The 27,943-nt window shown below is 34.5% G+C and overlaps 2 protein-coding genes across 4 annotated transcripts; one reads left to right on the top strand and one right to left on the bottom strand.

Annotated features, from left to right (window-relative positions):
• The first annotated feature begins 78 nt into the window (after positions 1–78).
• LOC122314273 (non-specific phospholipase C4-like) lies at positions 79–15,048 on the top strand. Of its 2 annotated transcripts, none has more exons than XM_043129769.1 (4): positions 79–918; positions 13,609–14,018; positions 14,212–14,382; positions 14,465–15,048. In XM_043129769.1, exons 1-4 carry the CDS (start codon positions 275–277, stop codon positions 14,806–14,808), a joined length of 1,569 nt encoding a protein of 522 aa, XP_042985703.1. In that variant the 5' UTR covers positions 79–274; the 3' UTR covers positions 14,809–15,048. The 2 variants fall into 2 exon arrangements, with proteins under 2 accessions (XP_042985703.1, XP_042985697.1); XM_043129763.1 differs by lacking the exon at positions 79–918 and adding an exon at positions 4,683–5,674.
• A 323-nt stretch (positions 15,049–15,371) lies between these two features.
• On the bottom strand, positions 15,372–26,816 carry LOC122314282 (gamma-secretase subunit APH1-like). 2 transcript variants are annotated; one of them, XM_043129789.1, is made up of 6 exons: positions 26,594–26,816; positions 22,934–23,089; positions 20,477–20,562; positions 17,398–17,523; positions 17,129–17,256; positions 15,372–15,721 (listed from the first exon to the last, which is right to left on the bottom strand). In XM_043129789.1, exons 1-6 carry the CDS (start codon positions 26,704–26,706, stop codon positions 15,674–15,676), a joined length of 657 nt encoding a protein of 218 aa, XP_042985723.1. In that variant the 5' UTR covers positions 26,707–26,816; the 3' UTR covers positions 15,372–15,673. The 2 variants fall into 2 exon arrangements, with proteins under 2 accessions (XP_042985723.1, XP_042985715.1); XM_043129781.1 differs by having other exon boundaries at positions 15,372–15,743; positions 26,594–26,815.
• Positions 26,817–27,943: the final 1,127 nt, after the last annotated feature.

Raw genomic sequence — 27,943 nt, 5'->3', positions numbered from 1 at the left:
GAAGCAGTTAGAGATGTAAATAGATATAAAAGAGTACGAAATACAAACCTTACTATTTACGTGGACTAATTATTTCACTTTCTTTCCCCCACCAAAACTTTCTCCATTCCTTTCCATTTCCTTCCTCGTAATTGTAATTTGCTAATTGATTCCTCTCCCTCTCCCTATAACAACAGCTAGCCGAGACCCAGCTAGCTCCAGAATATCTGATTTACAGCAGCAAAACCTCGAAAGAAACCAGCCATATATATATAGCCACCCACAGATCTATTCAATGGCTGCCGAATCTAGCAGCGGCAGCGGCGAAGCCTACCCCATCAAAACCATCGTTGTTTTAGTCCAAGAAAACCGTTCCTTCGATCACATCTTGGGATGGATGAAGTCCCTCAACCCTGAAATAAACGGCGTAGACGGAAAAGATCAGTCTAACCCAATTTCAACAACCGATCCTGCTAACTCCGCGGTAGTCTACTATGGTGATAAATCCGGGTACGTGGTGCCGGACCCCGGCCACTCGTTCCAAGCCATCTACGAGCAAGTGTTCGGCGAGCCCTGGACGGAGGAGTCCGCCGCCAAAAACCTGGCTCCGGAAATGAAAGGATTCGCCCAAAACGCGGAGCGAACGGAGAAGGGACTGTCGGAGACGGTCATGAACGGGTACTTACCGGACAAGGTGCCTGTTTTCAAGGAGTTGGTGGCGGAGTTCGCGGTGTGCGACAGGTGGTTTGCGTCGATTCCGGCATCGACGCAGCCCAACCGACAGTACGTGCATTCGGCAACGTCGCACGGGCTGACCGGCAATGACACAAAGCTGCTGATTGCAGGGATGCCTCAGAAGACCATCTTTGAATCGGTGCATGAAGCTGGTCTGACTTTTGGGATCTATTATCAATACCCTCCGGCCACCCTTTACTACAGGTAACGACGTTAATCTCAACGATATTTTCATTAAATATTTAAGGTTGTTTATTTATTTAGTTATTTATGTGTTTTTAACCACAATCTCTAGTCCTTTTTACCGGTATAAAACTTTTCACCCTCAAGTATAAAAGTATGTACACCATGTGGCTTTATTTATCACTGTTCAAGATTTTGCTATATATATACATACGGACAGATCGATTTAAGACTAAGTTCAGAGCGAATATTGAGTTAAATTAAGATGAGTTAAATTCTTTAATAATAATAATGTGTTGATATAATAAAATAAATTTTGTAAGATTTACTTAAAATAAATTTAGATATGTTTAGATATACATGTTAAAATTCAATTCTTTATCCTGCTCTAACCCTAATAATCATGCGTTAAAACAAGAATATATTTGGATAAAATAATAATATTTTTATCATTATTTTAATAAAAATATTATTAATTTAAAATGAAAATGATTGTGAATGTATAATCGGGTAGCTGTCAGTAGTAGTAGTCGTCGTCGTCCTTTTAGATTTGGTGAAAAACCGATCGAAAGAGATTTCATATTGATAATATGCATCAATATCTTCAAGTGATATTTTTATTAATTAGTATGATGAGTGTTACTCATGGGGACAGAAAGGCATTTAGTTACCTAATATTAATACATTATATGCACATGTAGGGCTGTACACCAAACCGAGGAACCGACTTCCACCGAAGGAAACCAGCCGCCGGACGCCGGAACCGGCCGAAACCGGCGAAGAACCGGTCGGCGTTCGAGATAAATATATAGAAACCGACGTCGGCCGGTTCGGTTTCGGTTTTCCTGTGCTAAAAACTGCTGAACCGGCCGACCGGTTCTTATATATATTTTTTCCTTTATTACTTATAGAAACGACGCCGTTTCACTTATGAAAAATTGAAACGGCGTCGTTTTAGACCCAGGAAACACAAAAAAATATAAAGGAAAGCCAAACGGCGCCGTTCCAAAATGAGATTAAAATCGTCCCAACCCCTTCTTCTTCCTCCCGTCTCCTTCTTCCTCCCTAGGTTTTCTGCAACCTTCCTCCGAGAACTTTCATGGCAGACGACGGCGCCGCTTCCCTCCTTCGTCACAGACACGCCGACGGCAAACCGAAGACCGCGCCGACGCAGTCGAGACCGATGGCATCGGTTTTCTCTTCCCCAGTCGATCGGTTTCGGCCGGTTGAAAGAGCCCCTCTCCCACGTCGGTGGAGTTTCGGTTTGGCGCCGAAACCGACGCCGACGCATCGGTTTACAGCCCTATGCACATGAAAGTCCTAGCTAGCTTCTAGCCCTTTCTGGACTAAATATTCCTGGTTTCCCACTTAATATATAGAATCTAAGTGGTTGGAGCCTACAATAATGGAGACCTTTGTTTCAAATACAGTGGCTGGTTGAAACCATGCAGGTCGATCCAATCCTAAAACAATATTATAACACAATTAATTTGAAGAATCCGGCCAGATATCTATATCAGAAACAGTATATCTACCGAAAAAGTGTCTCGAACATGTGTCCCGATTTCATTTTTTTTACTTAATAATTAAGAAAATTTTTTTAAATAATATTATGATTTTTTTAAATGTTTATGATGATTAAAAATATATATAAAAAAATAAAATAAAAATATATTGTTCAAAATCTTTATTCGGGATGGCTTTCGGTGAGTATAGAAGTACTCTGTCTATACATATACATAGAGAGACTCATGCTCATGTCCAGTACGGGACTATATATTCTCCTAATAAAACAAACAAAAATAATTAATTCAATTTGTCTTAAGTACGTAGATTATTATATTCAAAGATAAATTAATTCCACTGAGAGAAGAAGAGTCGTCCTCATCATGAGGACCATCAAAGTTTCCATTACCTTTTAATTTAAGGCCAGATTTGTATATTAAATATTAAATTATTTCATTTTATTCTCATTTTATTTAATTATTATAATTTTTTTAAATTTTAAATAAAAAAAATTAATATTAAAAATTATATTATAATAATATTTTATTTATTTTTTAACAAAATATCTCATCTGAACTATATAACTGTAAATAAATAAGTTTCAAGATAGATACTTGCATGTGATTATATAATAGACTTGAAATTGGAAAATACTAATAAACCGTTTGAATGTATCTCTTCATTTTGACTGTTTAAATATTTATTTTTTTAAAATTTTTTTATTTAATTATTAAATAAAATACTTTTAAGATATTAGTATATTTTTTTTATTTTTAAAAATATCTAAATATATTAAAAAATATAAAAATAAAAAATAAAATTTATACTAAACGGCCCGCCAATCATTGCCGGGCGGCAGCTACCATCGCTGCTGGAAATTATCTAGTTGTTAAAATGAGGTTGATGAGTTATCATCAGCATCATTGCATGTGTACTTTTTGTTTGTCGCTACCAATTTATTACTAATAAAGTGGTAGGGATATTTTACTTTTTTATCATTTTTTAATATTTTTAATTATTAAAAAAATAATTATTAATATTTTATTAATAATTATTAAAAAATTAAAAAAAATAAATATAATAAAAAAATAATAACCTTATCGTTTTTTAAAAAGAAATGATATAGTAATAGGGGAAACGCGTAGCGACTGCCGCTGGTGGCTCTACTTGGAGCCACTGCCGCTGGTGACTCTAGTTGGAGTCACTGCTGGGTTTTTTTTTTTTTTTTTTTAAATGGTTAACATAAAGTTATTTAATATTATTATAAATTTTTTATATTTTTTTAAATATTTAAAAATATTAAAAAATGATTTAAAAATAAATAAATAAAAATCTATTTTTAAAATTTGTTGATGAGCACTGAAAACATTTGTCCTATTTTTAGATATTATTAAATAAAATGATCTTGTTGTTTTAACAAAAAAGATTAAATTATTCTAAATCAATATTAGGTCTCTTCTTTCTAGGATTTCAGATGTAAAAAAAGATCTACTACCAACAAAATATTTTCTTCTTTTATTGATAACCAGAGGTTGATCAAAACTAAGTTTTACAGTGTCATTAAAATACTGCTGAATATAATTAAAATTAAGCTCATCAGCTGGGACTTTAGTAAGAGAAATTTCATGTTCTTATAGTGAATATAACATTAAACGGAGGTAATAGGATATATTTAAAGATAGAGAAATGATATTTGCAGTATTTGTAAAGTGCTCAAATATTGTATAATCTTTTTTTTAAAATAAGTAAATATGAGACTCATATAAAAAAATTAATTTTTTAATAATAGATTTTACTATTTTTTAAAATAATTATATAGTATTTACGTATTTTATGATTGCATGAAGTGTTACTCTTATGATATATTTAGATATTGAAGGGATTTCAAATAATCAGTAAAAAATAATAATAGACTTATTATCTTCCTACTAATAATAATAAAAAATAATAATAAAATACTCACTAAAAATTAATTTACTAGCGTACCCAAAAACACGACAACCATAAAGATAAGTCATATATATATATATATGGAAAAAAAATTTTTGTCATCCTCATACTTTACACATCATATTTATTTTAATTTTTTTTTCATTTTTTTCATAATAAATATGTAGTGTGTAGATAATAAATAGAATAATTTAATTAGTTTAATAAGAATAAAATAAAATAAAAAAATAAAAAAAATATTTTAATATATAAAATATGTAATGTAAAATTATGGATATCATTTCCCTATATATATATTCAGGAAAGTACAATTAGAGGGAATCTTTCGCGTGATCAACGTGCACCTACATCAAGCTATCAACATGTTTTGCTGGCCATGAATGAGTGCTTCCAAAATCGAAGCAGTTAGAGATGTAAATAGATATAAAAGTGGTCTCCCATACGAAATACAAACCTCTCTATTTACGTGAACTAATTTCACTTTCTTTCCCCACCAAAACTTCCTCCATTCCTTTCCCATTTCCTTCCTCGTAATTGTAATTTACTAATTGATTCCTCTCCCTCTCCCTATAAAAGCAGCTAGCCGAGACCCAGCTAGCTCCAGAATTTCTGATTTACAGCAGCAAAACCTCGAAAGAAACCCACCATATATATATAGCCACCCACAGATCTATTCAATGGCTGCCGAATCTAGCAGCGGCAGCGGCGAAGCCTACCCCATCAAAACCATCGTTGTTTTAGTCCAAGAAAACCGTTCCTTCGATCACATCCTGGGATGGATGAAGTCCCTCAACCCTGAAATAAACGGCGTAGACGGAAAAGATCAGTCTAACCCAATTTCAACAACCGATCCTGCTAACTCCGCGGTAATCTACTATGGTGATAAATCCGGGTACGTGGTCCCGAACCCCGGCCACTCGTTCCAAGCCATCTACGAGCAAGTGTTCGGCGAGCCCTGGACGGAGGAGTCCGCCGCCAAAAACCTGGCTCCGGAAATGAAAGGGTTCGCTCAAAACGCGGAGCGAACGGAGAAGGGACTGTCGGAGACGGTCATGAACGGGTTCTTACCGGACAAGGTGCCTGTTTTCAAGGAGTTGGCGGCGGAGTTCGCGGTGTGCGACAGGTGGTTCGCGTCGATTCCGGCATCGACGCAGCCCAACCGACAGTACGTGCATTCGGCAACGTCGCACGGGCTGACCGGCAATGACACAAAGCTGCTGATTGCAGGGATGCCTCAGAAGACCATCTTTGAATCGGTGCATGAAGCTGGTCTTACTTTTGGGATCTATTATCAATACCCTCCGGCCACCCTTTACTACAGGTAGGTAACAACGTTAATCTCAACGATTTTTTCATTAAATATTTAAGGTTGTTTATTTATTTAGTTATTTATATGTTTTTAACCACAATCTCTAGATTTTTTGTTTTTAACTGTTTTCTTCTCATTTTTTAGTATTTTTTAAAGCTTTTGACTAATTATGCTGAAAATATTTAAAAAAAATGTCATTCACATGAGCCGCTTGCTAATGGAGACAACCTCAAATTAATAGAAAATCTATGAATGAAGTGAGTGCTGTTTCTGAATGAAATAATAATATGGTAATTTTTGAAAGAGCATCAATATTAACACATTGATATATATTTATAATTGGGAAATACTCTAGCTAGCTACATAGATATTAACCTGAAAGTCTACCACACCAACTAGAAAAATATTGTGGATCGTATGTATAAAGAGATTTTGAAATAAAATGAATTTTATAATTTGAGAGTTGAGTATTTGGATGTTAGATTCAGTTTAAAATTAAACTGAATTTCAAGTTTCAAATATGGCCTAAATCATATTATATATGTATATATATAGATCAAATAAAAAATAAAAATAATTTATTAAAGATTAATGATAAACACAACTCTTTATCCTACTCTAACCCTAATAATCATGCTTTAAAACGAGAATATATTTTGATAAAATAATAATACTTCTATCATTATTTTTATAAATTATTTTAATAAAAATATTATTAATTTAAAATGAAAATGATTGTGAATATGTAATTGGGTAGCTGAGAGTAGTAGTAGTCCTTTTAGGTTTGGTGAACAACCAAAAGAGATTTCATATTGGAGATTGTCAATTATCAGATTAATCAATTGACTAACATGCATGAATATTATCTTCAAGTGATATTATTATTAATCAGTATGATGAGTAGTACTCATGGGGTCAGGAAGGCACATGAAAGTCCTAGCTAGCTTTTGGGTTTCTGGACTAAAATATTCCTGGTTTCCCACTTAAAATATAGAATCTAAGTAGTTTGAGCCTACAATAATGGATCAGATCGACCTTGTTTCAAATACAATGGCTGGTTGAAACCATGGTCGATCCAATCCTAAAAGAATATTATAACACAATTCGAACAATCCAGCCAGATATCTCTCTCTCTCTCTATATATATATATATAGAGAGAGAGAGAGAGAGAGACTCATGCTCATGTCCCGTACGGGACTATATATTCTTCAAATAAAACAAACAAAAATAATTAATTCCATTGAGAGAATTTGTCTTAAGTATGTAGATTATTATATTCAAAGATAAATTAATTCCATTGAGAGAAGAAGAGTAGTCATCATCACGAGAACCATTAAAGTTTCCATTACCTTTTAACCTAAGGCCAGGTTTGAATACTAAATATCAAACTGTTTTATTTTATTTTATTTCATCTAATTATTATAATTTTTTTTAATTTTAAATTAAAAAAAATTAATATTAAAATTATATTATAATAATATTTTATTTTACTTTTAATAAAATATTTCATCTTATTTTATTTAAATTGTGTAAGGTCTAATTATATTACGTTGTGAATAGATCAGTTTCAAAATATATACTTGCATGTGATCATATAGTAGACTTGAAATTGGAAAATATGACTTTTGAGTTTATTTTCTTATTTTGACTGTTTAAATATTTAATTTTTTAAAAAAAATTATTTAATTATTAAATAAATACTTTTAAGATCTTAGTATAAATTTTTATTTTTTGAAAATATCTAAATATATTAAAAAATATAAAAATAAAAAATAAAATTTATACTAAACGGCCCGCCAGTCATTGCAGGGCGGCTACCATAGCTACTTGAAATTTTCTAGTTGTTAAAGCGATTGATGAGTTATCATCAGCATCATTGCATGTGTACTTTTTGTTTGTCGTTACCCATTTATTACTTATTTTACTTATTTTATTATTTTTTAATATTTTTAATTATTAAAAAAATAAAAATATATATAATTTTATTAATAATTATTTTTAATTATTAAATAAAATTGAAAAATATATGGATAATAAATTTCTTAAAAAAAATGATAGTGATAGAGGAAATGTTTGAGCCATTGCTGCTGGTGACTCTTGTCGGAGGTTATCGTTGGACTTTTTTCTTAATGATTAAAAAAAATTATTTAATATTATTATAAATTTTTATATATTTTTTAAATATATAAAAATATTAAAAGAGGATTTAGAAAAAAACAAAAATCATAAGCCTACCGATGGCCCCACCAGCGATGGCTTAGCATGATGTGATAGGGTAGCAGCTGTACTATGCGGATTAATTGCACGTTTAGATGCGTAATTGGCGTAAGTAACCAGTCATGATTATATTATTATAATAAGGCGGTTTTCCTTTTTAATGCTCATGAATTTCATCGCCGCCTATAAATTTAATTATTAAGGCCCCGCTTGATTAAAAAAAAATCTTTCTTATTCATTTTAAATTATTTCATCCAATTGTTATATTTTTTAAAATTTTTATATAAAATATAATAAATAATTTAATTTTTTTTTAATTTTTTAAAAATAATATTTTAATAAAATTTTATTTAATTTTTAATTTTTTTATCTCAATTCATTTCATTTTAACTCATTATCTAAATTAATCTTTAAGTATTTCTTATTCTTTCTTAAATAAATTATTTTTTTTATGAATATTAGTTTTAAAATAATGTACAAATGTAATGTTATTGTGATTTCATAATGGAGAAATATCATAAATCTTAAATAATTGTTTTTCACCTTCAATCAAAAAGTCAGCATCCCTTTTAATGTTGTGGTTGCCAAGAATAGACAAAACAAAGAAGAGTGAAGGAAAGATTGATAAGACAAAACAAAGTTGTAAGGAAGTTACATTTTTTTTTTTTTTAATCTTTTGGTTATACGGTTTAAATAAGAAGAAATATTTTTTAATATTAATTTTATTTTAAAATTTAAAAAAATTAAATTACTTATTATATTTTATATAAAAATTGAAAAAATTATAATAATTATATGAAATGAAATATTTTAATTTTTATATAACCAAATCGACTTAAATTTAGAGTAGAAAATGATTTTTTAAAAGAAACAAAGGAGTAGTGGTTGTAGTTTAGGGTGAAAAGTTTTCCAAAAATTTATGGGTTATTACAACTTTTTGTTGATTACGAAAGTTGCTGATGTGATTTTCCTCGATTCCTATAACGCCTACTCGATCACTTGCAATAAGAGAATCAACCTTGAGTGATCTCATGAGTGGGGGATCCTTAGTAGGAGAGAAGCTGTGTTCTCTTATGTTGTGTTTGGGTGTTAAGTCAATACTTTTCATTATTATTTATTATTTTATTATTATTTTTCACCTACTTTTATTATTATTCTTTATTTTTTACCTGTTTGTTATTACTATTTATTATTTTATTATTATTTTTTATTTACTTTTTATTACTATTCACAATTCTCCTTAACACTAACACCCAAACCCACTTAAATCAAATGCATGATAATTTGCAATTCATACCTGTATGGTGAAGTCTCCGGCTTCGAGAATACAGCATCGGAGTTGATAGTGTCCTACCGGCCAAGGTGTCTCTACAAGACATATCTAATCGGCATGAACCTCTAACGAGATAAGTCTCGTCTGTTAAGGTTCCTTACCGGTCATGATGGCTCCTTAAATTATCCTATGCCCTAGTCTACATGTGGGATGTCGCTCCAACATTAGTACAAATGCGCAAGGAATATAAACACACACGATTGGTTGCTCTAATTTTAAATTTTCATGGAATTTAGAATTGAAAAATGACAGGCACACGGGAGGAAGCACGTAGGAAAAAACGGACGTATTAGCTTTTTGTTACTGTTTATAATAATGTTCATAAGGGTGCAATTGGTTCGGTTTGTTTCAGTTTTGAATAAAATTTGGAACCAAACTTGTTTGAACCAGTTTTTCATTTTCAAGAACTAATGCCATACCGATTATATCCATAAACCAGTTTTTTCAGTTTTATCAGTTTTGATCCGGTTCGATCAAGTTTTCCGATTTTAATATACTATATTATATAGTATATTATAATATATAATACTATAGTAATAATATATTGTAGTATATTATAATTGTATTATAGATTATAGTGATATATTATATTGTTATAATATATATTAATATAGTATTAGTTTAACTATTAATATGCACTATATAATATTAGTATAACTATTAATACAATAAACTATAGTGATATAAGATTTTAAAAGTTAATATTATATTAATTAGTAATTTATCATACCATACAAAACTATTTTATATATAATTATATATTATATATAAGAATTATATACAATATAAAAAATTAAAATATATATATGAACTGGTCCAGTTTTAGAAAAAGAAAAATCTGAACCAGACCAATTTTAATCGGTTTTAAGAAAAATAAAACTGGTAATGGACCGAACCAAACTTAGTACCAGACCAAACCCATAGGTCGATTCAGTCCGGTTTACTGATTCATCAATTTTTTTTTTATACCCCTAACTGTTCTGTTCATGACCTAGAGGAAAGGAAAAAATGCTTGGGTGTCCTCCAAATATGCTCAGAGTGTATTTTATTTTTTTTATTTTTTTAAATGTTTTAGTGAATTTGTGTGCATGTGTTTTTTTAACATTAAAAAAAATCAAAATACACTAGGGAGTACATGATTTGGAGGGTATGTTTAGAGGGCATCATAGCATCCGAAAAGAAAAGAAAAACATGCTTCCTCTCATGCATGCAACCTAACTCTTCACAAATATTCATCTACGAGAAGCAATTTTTTCCCTAGTGTTGGTTTATTTAGGCATATATAGCCCTAGGGCTTACGTACGTGTGATACTTGAAGTTTGAAGTTATGCGGTTTAAGGAATTGTGATGGTATTGTATTGGTGCTGAAGTCCTAGGCCATTGGCCGTGACTCGTGGGTTGTTCTTTCTTTCTTTTACTTTTTTTTTTTCTTTTTTTTTTCTTTTTTTTTTTTTTAATAACCTCTCTAAGCAATCATGTCATAGAAGAAGAGATCGCCCTATAGACAACAGGCCACGCATGCAATGAGGAATAGAGATCATCACCTCCACACGTACTTAGGTTGAATTCCATACCATAAAGGATTAGTAGAAACTATCTAAAATTGACGGAGCATCGGACGGCCGTATAGGGCTGAGCCATGAATTAGTAGTGCCTACAGTTCTTTCGTTGAAATTTATGAATTTGGCTCTAACCGATAACATAACGAATGAAATAACTTCATATACATTAAAACAATTATAAGATCCAAGAGTTAAATGGCTAGGAGACTCCAACAAACATCCTATTTCAGCTAGTAGAACACTAGAAAAATAAAATTTTAAAAGAGGGATGTAGGACTAATGACTAGGGCTAAGCACCGATTCAACCGGAGTCGGATTTGGCCTCCTCCGACTCCGACTTTGTCGGAGGCCGAATCCGACCTCCGACTCTGACTCCGCTTACACCCCACTCCGCTCCGACTTGTCGGAGCGGAGTTGGAGTTAGGCTTTTTGTTATGTAATTAGAGAGAGAGAGAGAGAGAGAGAGAGAGAGAGAGAGAGAGAGAGACCTCGGTTTTGCAAAGAAGGGGCGATGGAGGTCAGAGGACGGCACGACAATAGGTTACAGGACGTCAGCCTGTTGCGTACGGTTCAAATGAGGGTGAGGGTTCTGATTTCTTAAGAGTGAGAGAGAGCGATTTGGCACAGGAGGAGGGGAGGGAATCGCGGGGGGGGGGGGGGGGGGGGGCGAGGGGGGGAACCTAATACAGCCTGAGATGAGAGGTGAGAGAGGGCGATTCGACGCAGGGGGAGGGGAGGGAATCGGGGTAGAAGAGGGGGGGGGGGAACGAAAACCTAATACAGCCTGAGAATCTGAGATGAGAGGTGAGAGAGCGATTCGGCGCAAGGGGAGGGGAGGGAAGAAGGGGGGAAAAAACGTAATACAAAGCACTGAAATGGTGCCATTCGGGGCTATTTTAACCCCAAACGGCGCCGTTTCAGTGACAGATATTTAAACGGCGCCGTTTCACGCAACCCAGTTTCTAATAACGGCGCCGTTTACCACTTTCTACTTCTAAATTCAACTTCTAAACAATAAAAATAAATTAATAAATAATAAGTGAGTAAAAATAAAATTAAGTAACAATTTAATGTGTATTATTTAATTAACTCACTAAAAAAATCACTAGTTAATTATTACTTTATTAATTATTACTAACTTAGAGAGTTAGTTATATATTAGAAATTTGACAAATTTTTTTTATTGTTTTTATATCCAAGGGAATATATTTAATAATTATGTAATTATATTGTGATATTAATTTAATATATATTAACTAATAGTATACTATTATATATATATATTATATTAGTAATATACTAATACTAATACTATTAGTCTATTAATATATAGTAAATTAATAATATTTATTAACTTATTTACTATAGTCTATAACTAATAATAACTAGATGTAATAACTAGTAACTAATAATATGTAATAACACTAGTTACACTAGTACTAATAGATAATAACTTAAAGATATTAATTTAATATATATTAACTAATAGTATACTATTATATATATAATATATATTAGTAATACACTAATACTAATACTATTAGTCTATTAATATATAGTAAATTAGTAATAATTATTAACTTATTTACTATAGTCTAATAACTAGTAACTAATAATATGTGATAACATATTAACACTAGTTACACTAGTAGTCTAGTACTAATAGATAATAACTTAAAGATATTAATTTAATATATATAACTAATAGTATACTATTATATATATTAGTAATTTACTATATACTAATAGTCTAATACTATTAGTCTATTAGTATATAGTAAATTATTAATATTTATTAACTTATTTACTATAAGTTTATACCTAATAACTAGTGCGAATTACTAGTATATTATTGAATTTAACTAATGATGTTAATATATAAGATATAGTTATATAAAATCTATATAATCAATTTTAATTTTTATACATTAGTATTAAATGCTATTATAAATTTATTATTTATATATTAGTGTTATATGTTATATTATACATTAGTATTATAATGTTACATGTTTTTAAGCATTTTAGTATTTATACATTAATATTATATGTTATTATATTTATATTTATATGATTAATATATAGAAAAACACATATATTATTTATAAAATATGTACATTAGTGGAGCGGAGTCGGAATAGAGAGTCGGAGGCGGAGCATCGGAGTCGGATCGGAGCAGAGTCGGAGTCGGATCTGCCTGGCCTCCTACTCCGACTTCCCACCGGGAAAAACCTCCGACTCCAACTTGTCGGAGGCGGAGTCGAGTCGGATTTTCGGATTTTTGCTCAGCCCTACTAATGACTTGGTATCCGTCCATTCCCTACAACGGGAAGCTGTTTTTAGCAGTTTTGATATAGTCCGGGTATCGTATTGTTATGGCCAAAAGTCATGGCAGTTTGGTTTGTGTTGCACTTTGGTGGTTTGGACTGCTGAATGAGAGGTCTACTTTCTCTTTCTCGTGATCTTTAGTTAGGAAAAATGAAAACATAGAAATAGGTTCTAAAACGAGTAGTACTTTCAACTGTTGTAAAACGACGTACTTATGTACTTAAGTCCTTCGCATAATACAAGGGGAAAGGAGACTGTTATGCATTGTCATTATACATCTAATTAAATTGATGGAAAGTAAGAGTTTTAGAGTAATCCAATTGCTTGGCAATGAACTTTTGTTTTGTACGCATTTGAATGATTTGTTACCACCGATGAAGGAAAAATATGGAAAATGTTCATTAATCAAATACTCACCCTGGTATCTTCTTTCTCTAATTTCCTGCCACTTAGGAATGTATACCATTTCCATTTTCTAATCGAATGATTTGACTGTGATCTCCAGGAATCTTAGAAAACTGAAATACTTGGCACACTTCCATGACTTTGATCTACACTTCAAGAAGCACTGCGAGGAGGGAAAATTGCCAAACTATGTTGTGATTGAACAAAGATGGTTCGACCTTTTATCCATACCTGCAAATGATGACCACCCTTCTCATGATGTCTCAGTAGGTCAGAAATTCATCAAGGAAGTGTATGAAACCTTAAGAGCAAGCCCACAATGGAATGAAATCTTGTTCGTGATTACATATGATGAGCATGGTGGTTTTTACGACCATGTTCCGACGCCTATGACCGGAGTCCCTAGCCCCGATGACATTGTTGGCCCGGCACCATATAACTTCAAATTCGACCGGCTTGGTGTTAGGGTTCCGACCCTCTTGATTTCTCCATGGATTGAGCGTGGTACAGGTATAATATGTTCATGAGCGCCTGAGCATTCATTAAATTGTTCTAAGTTATTATATAACTAATTAAGAATATACATGCATAAGTAGTTCATGATGTCAATGTCTTGTTCTTCCTTATTAAAATTATGATTTTTTTAAATTAGCTTTGCAAATTATAATTAAATAGAAGCCGTACGTTGATGATCAAAATGCAGTGTTGCATGGGCCATCAGGGCCATATCCCACGTCAGAGTTCGAGCATTCTTCGATTGCAGCAACTGTCAAAAAGATTTTCAACCTCAAAGAATTCCTAACAAAGCGCGATGCATGGGCGGGCACTTTTGATGTTGTTTTGAGTAAAGATGGACCAAGAACAGATTGTCCAGGTAAACCTTCATTACATATTTAATTGACACCAACACTAGAGACCATATATATTAATTTTGATTCATAAAATATATATTCCAGTTAGTTTGGGGGAACCTGTGGAGCTGCGAGAGAGTGGACCAAAAGAAGATGCAAAACTGAGCGATTTTCAAGAAGAGATGGTACAATTGGCTGCAGTATTGAATGGGGACCATAGAAAGGACATCTACCCTGACAAACTAGTGGAAAACATGACTGTTGCCGTGGGTGCTAATTATGTTCAAGAAGGATTCAAGAAATTCTTGAACGAGTGTGAGAAAGCCAGGGCAAGTGGAGTAGACGAGGAGGAGATTGTTGAATGCGCCACGTCCCCTCCATTATCATCATCATCACACAACAAATCCTTTGTGCACAAGATCTTTTCTTGTTTGATCTGTAGTGATTGAAAAACTTCCATCACCCCAACAAGCCCTTTCCCTTTGGTGCAGTATTCTATCTTATTCTATTGGTTTGGAGCTTTAATTCCTAATTATGTAGGTATAAGCTCTACGTACGTTCGGATCCATAGATTTGTTTGTTCAATAATAATCATGTACAGACACTGCCTTGGTCGTATGATTTGATAATGTTATTCTTGTATGTTTCTGGTTATATTAATGCCAAATTATTGAAGAAGTTTGAATACATATGCTCATGCTTCTCGATTCTGCTATAATTTAAGCAGGGGGCATCCAGAACGCATCTTCTGTAGTAGCCGTTTCAGATGCAAGTTTCATAATATCTGATTTCATGATATTTGGGTCGCGGAGACTGGAGTGGGGGTCGGGGGGCCTGTTTGAGCTTCGGCTGCTACTGAGACATGTAGTGCGTCAATTGAGTCTGGATGTAGTTTTGTTCTGCAACGTCGGCAGTTGCAGGGGAAGGAGGTGGTCGAGAATGCATTGAGGAGGAGATTTGGCAATAGCTAGTTTTTTCTTTAGGGATGTTTTTGCTAAACATGCTAGTATAGTTGTTACCAAAATAGGGGGGGCTAGTAAATTACTGGTTATTTGCGTCAACAGATGGAACAAAATTACACACAAGTTACGACTAATTTTTCAGCGATCACTACACACACTCTTTAACCTGGAATTGGACGATATTGATGTTTTAGTTTTTGCTTTCTGGATTAGTTGAAATTCTTGAATACAAAATAAACCTTGATCAGCAGCAATGAAGACTTTTTAAAAGATGGTGCCTGCATTTAGTTTCCCTGTCTGCTCCGATTTTCTGTCAATCTTCTCCAGACCATCTTTCCGCAATGAATCAACGTCAAGCTTGCAATGAAATAAAGGAGAGGTATACCGATGATGCAACCCCCTGACGCAAAATTTACCAGTGTCTGAGAGGCAAAAATTAGTTAGATCTATTCCAGCCGTAATTGCCAAAAATCAATATAAACTCGAGAAGCATTGGAGCAAGGTTTCCCATACCCCCAACATGATCCAAAGCAAAACAACTGGGACTCAGCAAATTTATCCAAATCACAAGTACAGCAATTAGTCCAAAGATACTAATTACAATTTTAAAGTGATTTGAAGAATTCAAAAATGATATTATAATGCAGAAAAAATCAACACCTGAATTCAGACTCGTTTACTTTGTTTTAAATTAGACTTGCTCTTGATTTTTCTGTTCACAAACATCTCTTGATTGGGTCTCAACTATAGATTAAGCATTCGTACTTCTTTTAGCCCTCAAGTTCAAGTCAGGTTGTACCATTACCAGGGCCCACCGTGGCCACAATAAATTCCACAATCCAGACAATTGAAGTCATGAAAGTTTAAACTTAAAAGAATCATGCCATGAGAGAGCTCGTGTCCTACCTACACCACCAGTGATCAACAACTATCGTCTTATTTGTTACTACCACAATTCCAATTGAAACACTTTTACAGTAAATCTCCTTCTATTCTACATAGGACAATATTGAATCTTATAACCAGTACAGGTGTCAGGGAAGCAGAGAGAAAAGGAGGGCCAGGGGGTGGAGAGGTGTTGGCCCACTCTCATAATTATTGTTAATTGGGAGTCTCTATGAATGGCTTCTTTTTTCTTTTTTTTTTACTTGTCCAACTGACCATTCAGGAAAACTGTTCCAGACGCTTGTAACCCTTCTCCAAATTAAAATTAAAAACCAAAACTTACCCTCAAATTTAAATCTGAGTCAGTCTAGGTTCAAAAGCAAACAATCCAAAGATCATACCAAGATATATGTCAGCACTTAACATGAAGTTTACACTACGACTCATGAAGCTACGTTCAAGTCAATTCCTGGAAAGGCAAACATTTTATCAGGTACTCCAACTCCAACGTATCCCTCGGTCAGAATTTCACTATTCCCGGGAGTTGCGTTATTGCTAGGGCATATGAACAGAGCAGGCAAAACAGAGATTTTTTTTGGTTAGCAAGACAGCTTATAATTACATGCTTTCATTAAGAAATTTTTGAAAAAAATATGAAGCCTCTACAATAAATCATAACTTCTGAACAAACCAAGTTAAACCATTTGAACCCAAGATGGGAAAACAATGGCTATTTATTCTCTAGATATTCCAATTTCAGGGTCTAGTCAGAGGGGTAATTCTATCTACATCCAATCATAGAAGCTCAATCTATGTTTCAAGACTAATTTTCATGTGTAGTTACGGCAGATGGTTACTGAGTTCTAAATTTATAACTGTTTAACGAGTTTACAGCATGGATTTGTAAAGAGCAGGTTCTTACCACCATTCCTGCTACAAGATGAACTACAGGAACAAAAACTTGGTCCACTTTGTTCCCTTCTGCATATCCATTAAATGCAATGACCATGGAGAAAGTGTGAATGGTAACAAATGCAAGAGCAATGATTGCTGCAATACATAGGGCAGTCATTGTTAGTCAAAAAACCCCCATAGCAACCAAAAATTTTCAGATTTACTATCATAAATTAAGTTCAAGTAATGCTTTGATATATGACACATATGAGAAAATGATAAGGCAAGCAAACTCACCAGAAACAAGAAAAAATGGTAGCTGAGAGCACCTGTCCACAAAAAACGTAGCTGGACCAAATGCTGGTGTTAAGAGGCTAAGACAGAAAAACACAGCATGTGCCACACCATGACCCAAACCACCAGCTGCATACAATTGATTGAAATAGCACAAGGTACATTAGAAAGAGAAGATGTTGAGTCACTATGTACAAAATGTAATGTCTCAGAGAGATTTCCCCGAAGGAAAAAAAGGAAAAAAGAGCAAGGTGGAGGGGAGTGATTGTAATGCATTAATTCAGATGTATCTACGAGAGGGACAACAAGCTTACTGGTCTTAACTTAAAGCCCTGTGCAACTATTGTGACATATGGTACATGTTTTTTAGCACCATGTTGTTGAAAATGACCATTTTTAATAATTAATGCATTTCATTACAAGTGCATAGGGGCGCAACCCAAGTGAATAGGGAGTATGCAAGAGGAAACACCCAAGTAACAAAATGAAGAAAAAGAGTAAAAGTCTTTGAAGTCTAGAAAACTAAAGAGATATAAAGTCACGGTGAGCAGCCATTTAAATATAGAGGGTGCTAAAGATGGTAGCTTTTAACTCTAACACCATCCTTTCTCATGTTTCAAAAGTTCAAACATTGCATTATTGCCAAATACACCACATTAAGCATAAGGAGACCATCTTCCAAACAACTGAATTTCTGTGGCCTTGGATTAGCCAACAGGCCAACAACTCCACCACTCGTTGGAGCTAACCCACTAAATCAAAAAAGTGTTGAATATCGTCATCCATATCTCCATAACTAACTCACAATGCAGCAAAAGATGATTGATGCTTTCCCCATTTTGTTTACGCAAGGTACACCAATTCAAAACCAAACTGTGTCCCTTTCCATATAAATGATTAGGATCTTTCGTAGTGCCACCAACCAAACAAAAAAGCAATCCTTGAAGGCACATTGTTTCTCCAAATACACTTCCACAGAAATGAAGAGCCAATAGAAGAGATAAGCACATTGAAATAGGATTTAACCATAAAAATATGTTTTTGGATGAGCTTCAACATATTAGATCATCACCTCCATTACAACTTGTTGAAGAACAAAGAGAACATCTTTATTCCCAAATCATGGGCCGCTTTGATAAAAGTTACATTCCATTGGGTAATGCCGTTTGAAATTTACAAGTGTTTTACAATAATAAATGATACAGCTTAGGGAAGATAATTTTCAAAGGTTGACCAAAAAGTGAGAGTCCTCTTGGTCAGTACAATATGCCCACCTTTGGAAAAGTAAAGCCGCTTCCGCCTTGCAACAAGTCATTCCACCTTTTCTATAATACCATCCTAAATGCGCTTTCGAAGGTTGGAAATCACCATTTGAGAATGTATCAAATAGTTTCATATTTGTTGGAGTTTACTATCACTTGTTTAGGATGATAGATTTTCTTTCAAGGTGTTTCTCTTACATATCTCTCTTGCAATAGGATTGTGCCCCTTTTCGTGCTTGTTTTTAATATATTAAAATATTATAAAAGAAAAGGATCATGAAACATCTAAACCTGGAAACAATAGTCTTAGAATCTTAGCAATCTTTCTAACCTCATTTCTGTTCTACGATCATACATATCTAACTAATAGCATGTCTAGTATTGGTGAAAGTGTCAAGTGCACTTAAGTGCAAATGCTGCCTAGATCCTAGGCGCAAAGCACTAGTGTGTGCCTAATTGAAGTAACGTGAAAGTTTTTAAAACATAGAATCCAAAAAATATAATAAAATATTTTCAAAAAATAAAAAACAAAGAAGCAATATAGTAATAATAGCCTATTAACTCAATTTGCTATTATATTATACCATAAAATTTAAATGTTGCATTTTAATTCTCTTGTTCTTTACAAAATATACACAACCATGATATTTGAGTCATAATCAAAATAAGTATATGGTTGAATAAAAAATTATCCAAAAGCAATGTCAACGAAAGCACAAGTATGTATGTATTGTTGTTGTTGTTGTTGTTTTTTTTTTTTTTTTTTTTTTTTTTTTTTTTTTTTTTTAATGTCGGGGAACCTCTCTAAGGCAAGGCCCTTCGGGCCCACCCCTACAGAGTAAACCCCGGTCCCATGTATCGCACCCTTGAAAGTTTCTCTACACAACTGATTAAATAGCTGGTTTTTCACCAGAGAGTGTGGCCCCAAAGGATTGTTTGCACCCATGAGGTGTTGAACCTTGGATCTTGAAGGGAGTGATACCCCAAGACCAAGACCTTCACCATTTGGGCCAACCCCTTGGGGTTATGTATTGACTTTTATGCTAACATAACCAATAAAATGCAATCCCAACGTATATAATCTTAGGTAGTGACCACAAATACATGGCCTAGACAATAGTGAGAACTGATATTTTATATAAAACTACAAAAGCACACTTTCACTTATACTGATTGTAAGACTTTCTTAAATTGCAAATACAGTTTGTGGAGGTGGCTATGTTGGTCATTCCGCCGTTTCAGCTGTTTTCGTGAGTCGCATAACCCCACACCCTCTATTTTTTATCCTCTTAGTTAAAAGTCACTATGTGACCCTCTATTTTTCTTGAAGTCTTTTCATCAAGAAACCATGTTATATTTTTTTCAATTTAATTATCAAAATTGCTTAGGTCCTGCTACTCAGAGCCAAACTTTGGATTTTTGCCAGTACATAATGCTCAACCAATCTAAAACCTCCATAATTACTTTAACAAATACAAATTGCTTTTTTTTTTTTTTTTAACCTGTAATGAAATAACCAGGTAATTGACATATAACAATCCAGTTATTGAAAAAAAAAAAAAATAATGAACAATAATCTAGCAACCAACTATTTGTTGGAAATAAGCAACAAAAAGCAATAAGCAGACACTGCCAAAATTGCATCCAAAATAGATGGTGGAGATTATGTCTGAAAATCGGGCTTTTGAATTTTTTATGCCAATCAAGAAGAAAAATATCATCACAAGGCCTGCTCAAAGGTAAGCTATTGGTATATGTGTTTGTCAGAAAGCAACCATGAGATTAAACAGGTAGGATAGTGAAACTTATACAGATCTTACCCAGAGCAATTTCCATCTTATCTGTCTGATATAAGCGTGGCTTTGAGACTCTGTCAGCAAAATCATCCAACAAATCCTCCAACCGCCTATGTAAAACCACCAGAGAAGTTAAGCTGAGAGAGAGAGAGAGAGAGAGAGAGAGAGAGAAGAAATGCGCAGAGATCCATCCCCGATGAATATAATACAGACAAAATATGGTTTAAAAGCATCCCTATCGATATACCAGACTAATGCACCAGATCCCATCAGAAAACCGCATTTAAGCAGACCAATAAAAAAATCCATCCCTATGGATTAAGATTTTAGCATATATAATGGATTCCTTTTCTTCCTTTCTCCCTTGTGATAGGTAGAGGATTCCAACAAATGTTACTATAAATATCAAAACTCATGCAAGAAGAAATATAAATTATATCAGTACCAGGAAAGAAGAGCAACAATTAAATTTCAAGGAGAGAGGTTATCGTCCAGACAAGAAGGAAAAATTTAAGAGCCTTTTTTTGTGCAGAGAAGTTTAAGAGCATTAAAAAGTTGATAGCCCAAATCAGAACTTTTTTATTTTAATTTTTTTTTAAATACTAAATTAATTTAAGTATTGAAAATTAAATGATACATAGCATTTAGGAGTCAGATTCTTTTTTTTTTTTATAAGTAAATTTAGGAGTCAGATTCTTTAGGTTTCACAAAACATTAAAACAGAACTTTGTTATTTGTAGCAAACAAAAGCACATCTAACACTAGGAAGGCATAAGAGTGGGAAACGATTGACATATTATAACCATCAACAGGTTTAACTGACTGTGGCATCAGTTGGGTGTAAGAGAACATGAGCAAAAAAAAAAAAAACTGCAGAGCATTCAGATAAATACAGCTCCATTAAGCAAAATATTGCCATAGAAAATCTGAAAATGAAGACTACATTGGCTTACCAAACCAAGTTCACCATACATGGTAACAAAATACCTTGAACTCCCTCGCGTTCACAAATTGGTGAGTATGTGCCGGTAATAGATTCCAGATAATATTTTAAATTACTAACATATGTTAGCCTTGTGGATGAGAACTTACTCTTAGGTTTTCAAAATAGTCAATATATCTAAACTTTCTTGCACATTCATCCCTCCCACCCTCTCTCTCCACTCTTCACTGTCAAGCTTTTTAATAAAAATAATCCAAACATTTTCTCCAATAACTTCCACATTCTGAGCTCTTCTATCTCCTTTAACCGGCAATGATTTTGAAATCCAAATTTATCACTTCATGCACAAAGAACAAATCCAGAGCATGAGGTCCAGTATGGCAATATAAGGGTGATTGGTGCGCTATAATGAAGTCAGCAGGTCTAATGGGGTTGGCGTATGAAAAAACAAACGGAACGGTCAGGGAATATTCTCTAGATTTATCAGATTTGAGGTGGGCGATGGAGCTAAGATCATATTTTGGCACGATGTTTGGTGTGGTGATCAATCCTTCAAGGCTGCTTTCCTGGAGTTGTTTAGACTTTACAAGGAGGCATTAGTGGCACAATTTTGGCAACTCTATAATAACACCAAACAAGAGAATACCAATTTTACTCGATAAGCACAAGATTGGCAATTGGAGTTTTTTTCCTTATCTTTCAACCTATTCTACTCCACTAGGTTGAGAGGCAGTGGAGAGAATACATTTTGGAGGGCCCCATACAAAAGAAATAACTTTTAGTCGAGAACTTTTTACCACACATGGTTATTTGGCACAAGTAGTCTGTTCACGCATGGTTACCATGCATTGCAGATTATGCCCTAAAGGTTTTTAGATTTGTTGGCTTGTTGGAGAAGTCAAGATATAGATCGTTTCAACGTAAGAGTTTGGCGAATGGTCGCTTTATATCCGATGCGGTGCATGTGGAATGAACCTAATGCTCAAACCTTTGAAGATTGCAAGAAGACAGTCGACGAGCTCAGAGCCATAATGTTAAAAACTCTATCTAGATTTTGGCTTAGAATAGTTTCCTTTCTAGTTATATTGATTCTATGTCCTCCTAATTTCCCTCTTCTTTCTAGCTGGGAGCTCTCACTGGTATGCACCATGTACTTGGGATGTGCCCCTTTGTAGTTTTAATAAAATTGATTAACTTATATAAAAAAAATAAATAAATAAATAAAAAAAAAAAAAAAAACCTTAAAGCCCCACTTTTTATTCGTAAATACAAGTTCACAAAAGAAATAAAGCCTCATCCAAGCACATATGAATAAATAGCATGTGCATGTATCTCAATTTGGCATATGCAAACAAAAAAGGAGAACTCAAACCTCCATGAACCCCAAAAGAGAAATAATTTCAGCAACCTAGCGTTACATGTTTTCAAAAGAGGAAGAACGTGTTCTGTTTGCATCATTTTACAAAGAATAGCTCAAACTCACATAAACTTGCAAAAAAAAAAATGTATAGGAAGGAAACACCAAGATATGAGCTTACTTGTAGACTTTCCAGAAAAGAACCCGAAGCCCTTCTTGAAAAGCAATGGATGTGAATATAAGTAGTCCATAGGGCCACCTAGATGTTGATTTGAGAGGAAGAAAACCCCTCCACACTCCCGACAGCACTATCAAACTTGATAGCCATAACAGTGTACTGCATGCAACAAACAAGAGGGCTATATTAACAGATTATGTTAAAGCCAGCATGGGGATAATCCTTTTCTTTCCTTCTTGTCTCTTTTTACAGTCTTTTTCTTTTTATCTTTATTTATTTATTTATTTTTGTATAAATTCAAAGTATGATGGCAGTCCCTCATTACACTTAAAAAAAGTTTCTTAATAACTGGTAGAACAGGAAGATAATATTCTCTTTATTTCAATAGAATTCCTTTAGGAAGAAGCTAGTTCAATTGTGACGCCTCCAAATCCCCACGCACGGACACGGGGAAATCGAGACGTCCGGATGATGACATCACGGGTCACCACCCTAACAACGTGTGCTAAATGTGTGCAAAAGCAACAAATGTGCACAAAGGAACACGCAGCGGATAGCAAAGTCATATAACTAAGTACCAGAATTTTTCTTAATTTAACACAAAGCTGTTCAAAACATATATATTAAAATATTACAGGACACAAACATAATTTAAAACTAAATACAAAGCATAAACTTCAGCACCCCGGCGGGGCCGCGTTCTCGGGCTTAGCCTCCTCCTCTTCATCCTCGATCTCTGCACCAAAATCTACGGAACCAAAATGGTGCCGCAGGTAAGTAAAATCTAAACACCACCAGATAAAAACATATAGAACTCAAACAATATACATGAAGTGATGCCAATGCGCAAAACCCATAAAATCATATTTTGCCACACGCAAAAAATTCCATTTGGCCTAAAAACAAACCCTTTCCAAATATCACGCCAAAAGTCAAATTTGGCCCATATCCATCTCAAACCATTATTCAATTAATCCGTATGCACCATGACCCTCCCCTAGGGGTCATCTGCACACCCTGGCTCCAGTGCCACACCGTAGGTTACGACCACGCATGTGACACCTAACGAGCGATGCTCAGTTCCGCGCCCCGCGAGTTCGTAGCCAAGCATCCTCTAGCCCTCGCCAGCGAAGGGCCACGGAGTCGGTGCCTAGAGCAATGCCCGGTTCCTCGCCCAGCGCATTCGTAGCCAAGCATCCCCTAGCCCCCGCTCCCGTCGTCGCCCAGCGACAACTCAGGGGACGTCACTCAGTTTATTCCGCTCCCGAGTGACCAGAGGAGCTCCACCGAGATAATATCACATCCCGGCTTGGGGTCGTGATACACACGCATCCGAAAATCCACTTACACCAATAAAACAGATTTTTCTCAAATTAAATAAAACGCATGCGCATGCACCATGTACATGCGATTTCAATGCACAAAACGATCAACCAACCATAAATCAATAAAACAAGCAACTCCGTCCTCCATCTATCCGACCCCCGAACTCCTCGGACTCAGTCCGGAATCAGCCAACCAACAGATAAATATTTATTGAATGAGCAAAATATATTTAAATCTAAAAGTAGAGTTTCAAAAATACTTACAGCGCTATATGGTATTTTTTGAAAGCTCGCAGCGTTACAAACGGCGGACGAAAAGCAACATAACAGTGTAATTTACACTGTGGCCATGGGTTGTAAAATACCCACTTTTGAACGGGGACAAACCAAGGCTCGGGATTGATAGGGAATGGCCTTGAGATATTTATGAAACTAAGGGAAATGAGTTTTGGCCGTGGGTGGTGGTGGAAATGGCCGTCGAAGGCCAAAAAGGGGCTGAACGGAGTTGAGCTCGTGGGAGCTGCTCCGGCAACGGATCGAGGCCGGAAATGGGTGGTTTAGGTCGGCAAGAGGTAGGGGAAGAAGCTGTGAAGAGATGGTGGCCGGAGGTGGTGCGACGGCGCCGAAAACGGTGAAAAACCATATGACTTGGAGGAGCTCGTGGTGGCTAACGGTGGCTCGGATGGAGGTGAAACTTGGTGGGGATGTTCACCGGTGAGAGGGGAAGAAAACTGGGTGGGTGGTGTAGGCCACGCCGCCAGCGAACGGCGGTTCTGGGCTACGAAAGCAACCGGCAACAGGGGCAAAAATAGAGCAGGTGTAGCGACTTCCGGCGGCTCTCGAAGGCTAACGGCTGGTCCGATGGCTCTAAAAATTGGTGGGGATAATCTCTGGTGGAAGGGGAAGAGAATGGTGGTGGAGGTGCACTAAACGGTGGCCGGATGACGGAGAATTGGGCGGTCAAAGTGGCGGCGACGGGAAGGAGAAAAGAGAGGAGCTGCGCACGGGGAAAGGGGGAAAACGGAAAGAAAACGAAGAAGAAAAGAAAGAAAGAAAAGAAGAAAAGAAAAGGAAAAAGGGAAAAAGAAAAAGAAAAGAAAAGAAATGAGGTCCAATCCTCACCTCTGGAGTCCAACAACTGATCCAACGAAAATAAGTTTAAAAGCAATAAAACTAAGAAAATATTTTAAACACAACGTAAAGCTAAAATATAATAATTAACTAGTAAAAACAAACTATTTAATTTTAAATCCAAAGACAAGCTAAAATAAATTAAACAGCAATTTAAATTCAACAACAATTAAAATCCAATTAAAATCCGATAATTTAAAATAAAAGAACTATTATATTAATTAAATTAAAATATTCCTTTAGTGAAAATACACATAAAAACGGGGTGTCACATCAATCCAACGCAATGCCAGATAAAACTTGTGCTAGAAAGGGTTCCAAATTGTTTCACTTCCTACTGACCAGGAAGAAACTGAATTACACAATAATTAGGCTGAAAGAAATTTCACAGCTTTTGTGCAACATGAATAGAACATACAGTGATACAGAAGTGCATATATACAATATACACTGTATATATTTGTGCCTGCGGATATACATGCATATACTCATGATCTGAAGCATATATTAAATGAAAAATGATAGACATACAACCCTTTGTAAAATAACTTACAAAAGTAACATCATTTTACATAAATACCCTCATTTTAAAACATGGGTGTATAAAAGATTGTAAAAAGGGTTGTAAATGTATCAAATACATGTATTGATATATAGTCATCATTTGAAGCATATATGGGTGGTATCCAGGAAGCTAAATACTAATGTTAGCCACTTAAATCTCTCCCTCTCTCGGTGCTCATATTTCCATTCTAGTGTCTAACAAAGCACCATACTAGACAGATTACCAAGTACTACTTAATATTTATTTATTTGTTTTTGTAGAAAGAGGAAGGTACCTCATTAACTATATTAGAGAATCACTACTTCAGTTTCACACGGATATCAATGTACAAATACAATGAACTCATAAATTATTTTGAAAAAGAATCGCACTAAAACTGCCACATACTATTCACCAAATTTGTCCCCCCTCTAGCGAATTAGCTATTACATATCAGATAATTAGCTACCACTCTGTTTGGTTTCCGATATAATTATCCCTCGAGCCGATTCTTAAGCTTTCTCGGGTTCGAGGACCCCTAACTTTCTTCTATGTTCGTGAATTCTCGGGAAAACTTGCAGCGAGAAAGAAAATTAAAAAAGATCAAAGACACGTGCATATAAAAGACAAAGGAGGGGAAGAATTAGCAAAATGGAAGCGTACCTAGAAAGGACAGTGAGGATCAGGAAGGGCTTCTTGGAGATGACAGAGACGAAGAGAGATAGAGAGGGGCCTAACGCTAGCAAGGCGTATCCGATCCCTGCCGCTAATGTCATGTCCCCTCGCAATTTCTTCTGTGATAGGCTTCGGAAGACAATCCAAAAGCCAAGAGCCCAGAAGAGCTTGAGAGAGACTTTTTGACTTTCTCTGTCTCTGAACCTCGTTACTCAAAATATATACCAAAACTATTTTTTTTTTTTAACCAAATAAAAGGTATTGATTATAAGCTCAAAAAAAGTGTTGATTATGTTAAAAAACTAAATAGCAAAATAATTGAAAGATTCTAATATATGAAACTATTTTACAGTATTCATCTCAACCTTTTCTTTTGTGAAGACTCCCTTTTGTACAATTAGAAATACAAATTAATAATATATGAATTAAAGGATTTCATTAATGCAATTGGAAAATCTAAGAAATTACATGAATTGGTAAGAATTTCAAGAGGTAAAACTAAGAGCATGTTTGGAGCATGGAATGAGATATAAAATTTTTGCATAATCTCATTGTATCTTATCACATTTTATTTCTAAACATAATTCAAATGAGAAAAACTCACAGTCGATTAAGTGACTTCCTTATTTTTACACCGGCCAATGAAGAGGTGATATAAGAGTTACAAAAAAATAGACTTTACATCCACATGTAGCTTATTAAACATTTTATCTTTTCGATATCTTCCCTTCTCTCTCTCTCCTTCAAAACCCTCTCTCCCTCCCTTTCTAATTACTGTTGCATGAGATTAATCAAAGAATAATATTATGTATAGTCGTGAAATGTGTAAACGTCATGCAGTTATTTAAAAAAAAATAGTGCCAATTATTAAAAAATTAATTTCGTGATACTATATAATTATGACTGCAACTATTATTTCTTTTAGTCAAAACCAGACTCCAATTGTCTTAAAAATTTGTGGAATTCTCAAGTCACTCCAATCCCATGGTTGCAACTGACATTAGTAATATAGTGTTGCTTTGGTTTTTTCTTTTTGGCACTAAACCTTGGATCCATCCATATTGTGGTAAGATTTTCTGCTTTCTAACAGAGAATTTGAGTAGTTGGCAGCTACTTGAGATGTTAAAGCCTCAATCATTAGTGGCTTGGCTATGTGCAGGAGATTTCAACGAAGTGTTGCATCAAAAAGGAAAGCAAGAGGCATCCAGCAAACCATACAACCAAATTGAAGCATTTAGACAAGCTGTTGAGATATGTGGGCTATATGATATGCATCACTTGGGACAATACTTTACATGGTCAAACAATAGAAGGGGTGAGGATTTTACCAAGGAAAGA

The sequence above is a fragment of the Carya illinoinensis genome, chromosome 1 (genome assembly GCF_018687715.1).
Source record: "Carya illinoinensis cultivar Pawnee chromosome 1, C.illinoinensisPawnee_v1, whole genome shotgun sequence".
NCBI classification, from domain to species: Eukaryota; Viridiplantae; Streptophyta; class Magnoliopsida; order Fagales; family Juglandaceae; genus Carya; species Carya illinoinensis.
This window is presented reverse-complemented; position numbering and strand designations above follow the sequence as displayed.

Excerpts from the sequence above, each read along its gene's own strand:
- LOC122314282 (XM_043129781.1), bottom strand. The coding sequence starts at position 26,706 with ATGACATTAGCGGCAGGGATCGGATACGCCTTGCTAGCGTTAGGCCCC. Across the intron at positions 17,257-17,397 it reads ACCATTTTTTCTTGTTTCTG|CAATCATTGCTCTTGCATTT; the intron begins GTGAGTTTGCTT and ends TATGTATTGCAG. Across the intron at positions 15,744-17,128 it reads ATCTTGTAGCAGGAATGGTG|ACACTGGTAAATTTTGCGTC; the intron begins GTAAGAACCTGC and ends TTTGCCTCTCAG.
- LOC122314273 (XM_043129769.1), top strand. The coding sequence starts at position 275 with ATGGCTGCCGAATCTAGCAGCGGCAGCGGCGAAGCCTACCCCATCAAA. Across the intron at positions 919-13,608 it reads CCGGCCACCCTTTACTACAG|GAATCTTAGAAAACTGAAAT; the intron begins GTAACGACGTTA and ends TGTGATCTCCAG. Across the intron at positions 14,383-14,464 it reads ACCAAGAACAGATTGTCCAG|TTAGTTTGGGGGAACCTGTG; the intron begins GTAAACCTTCAT and ends TATATATTCCAG.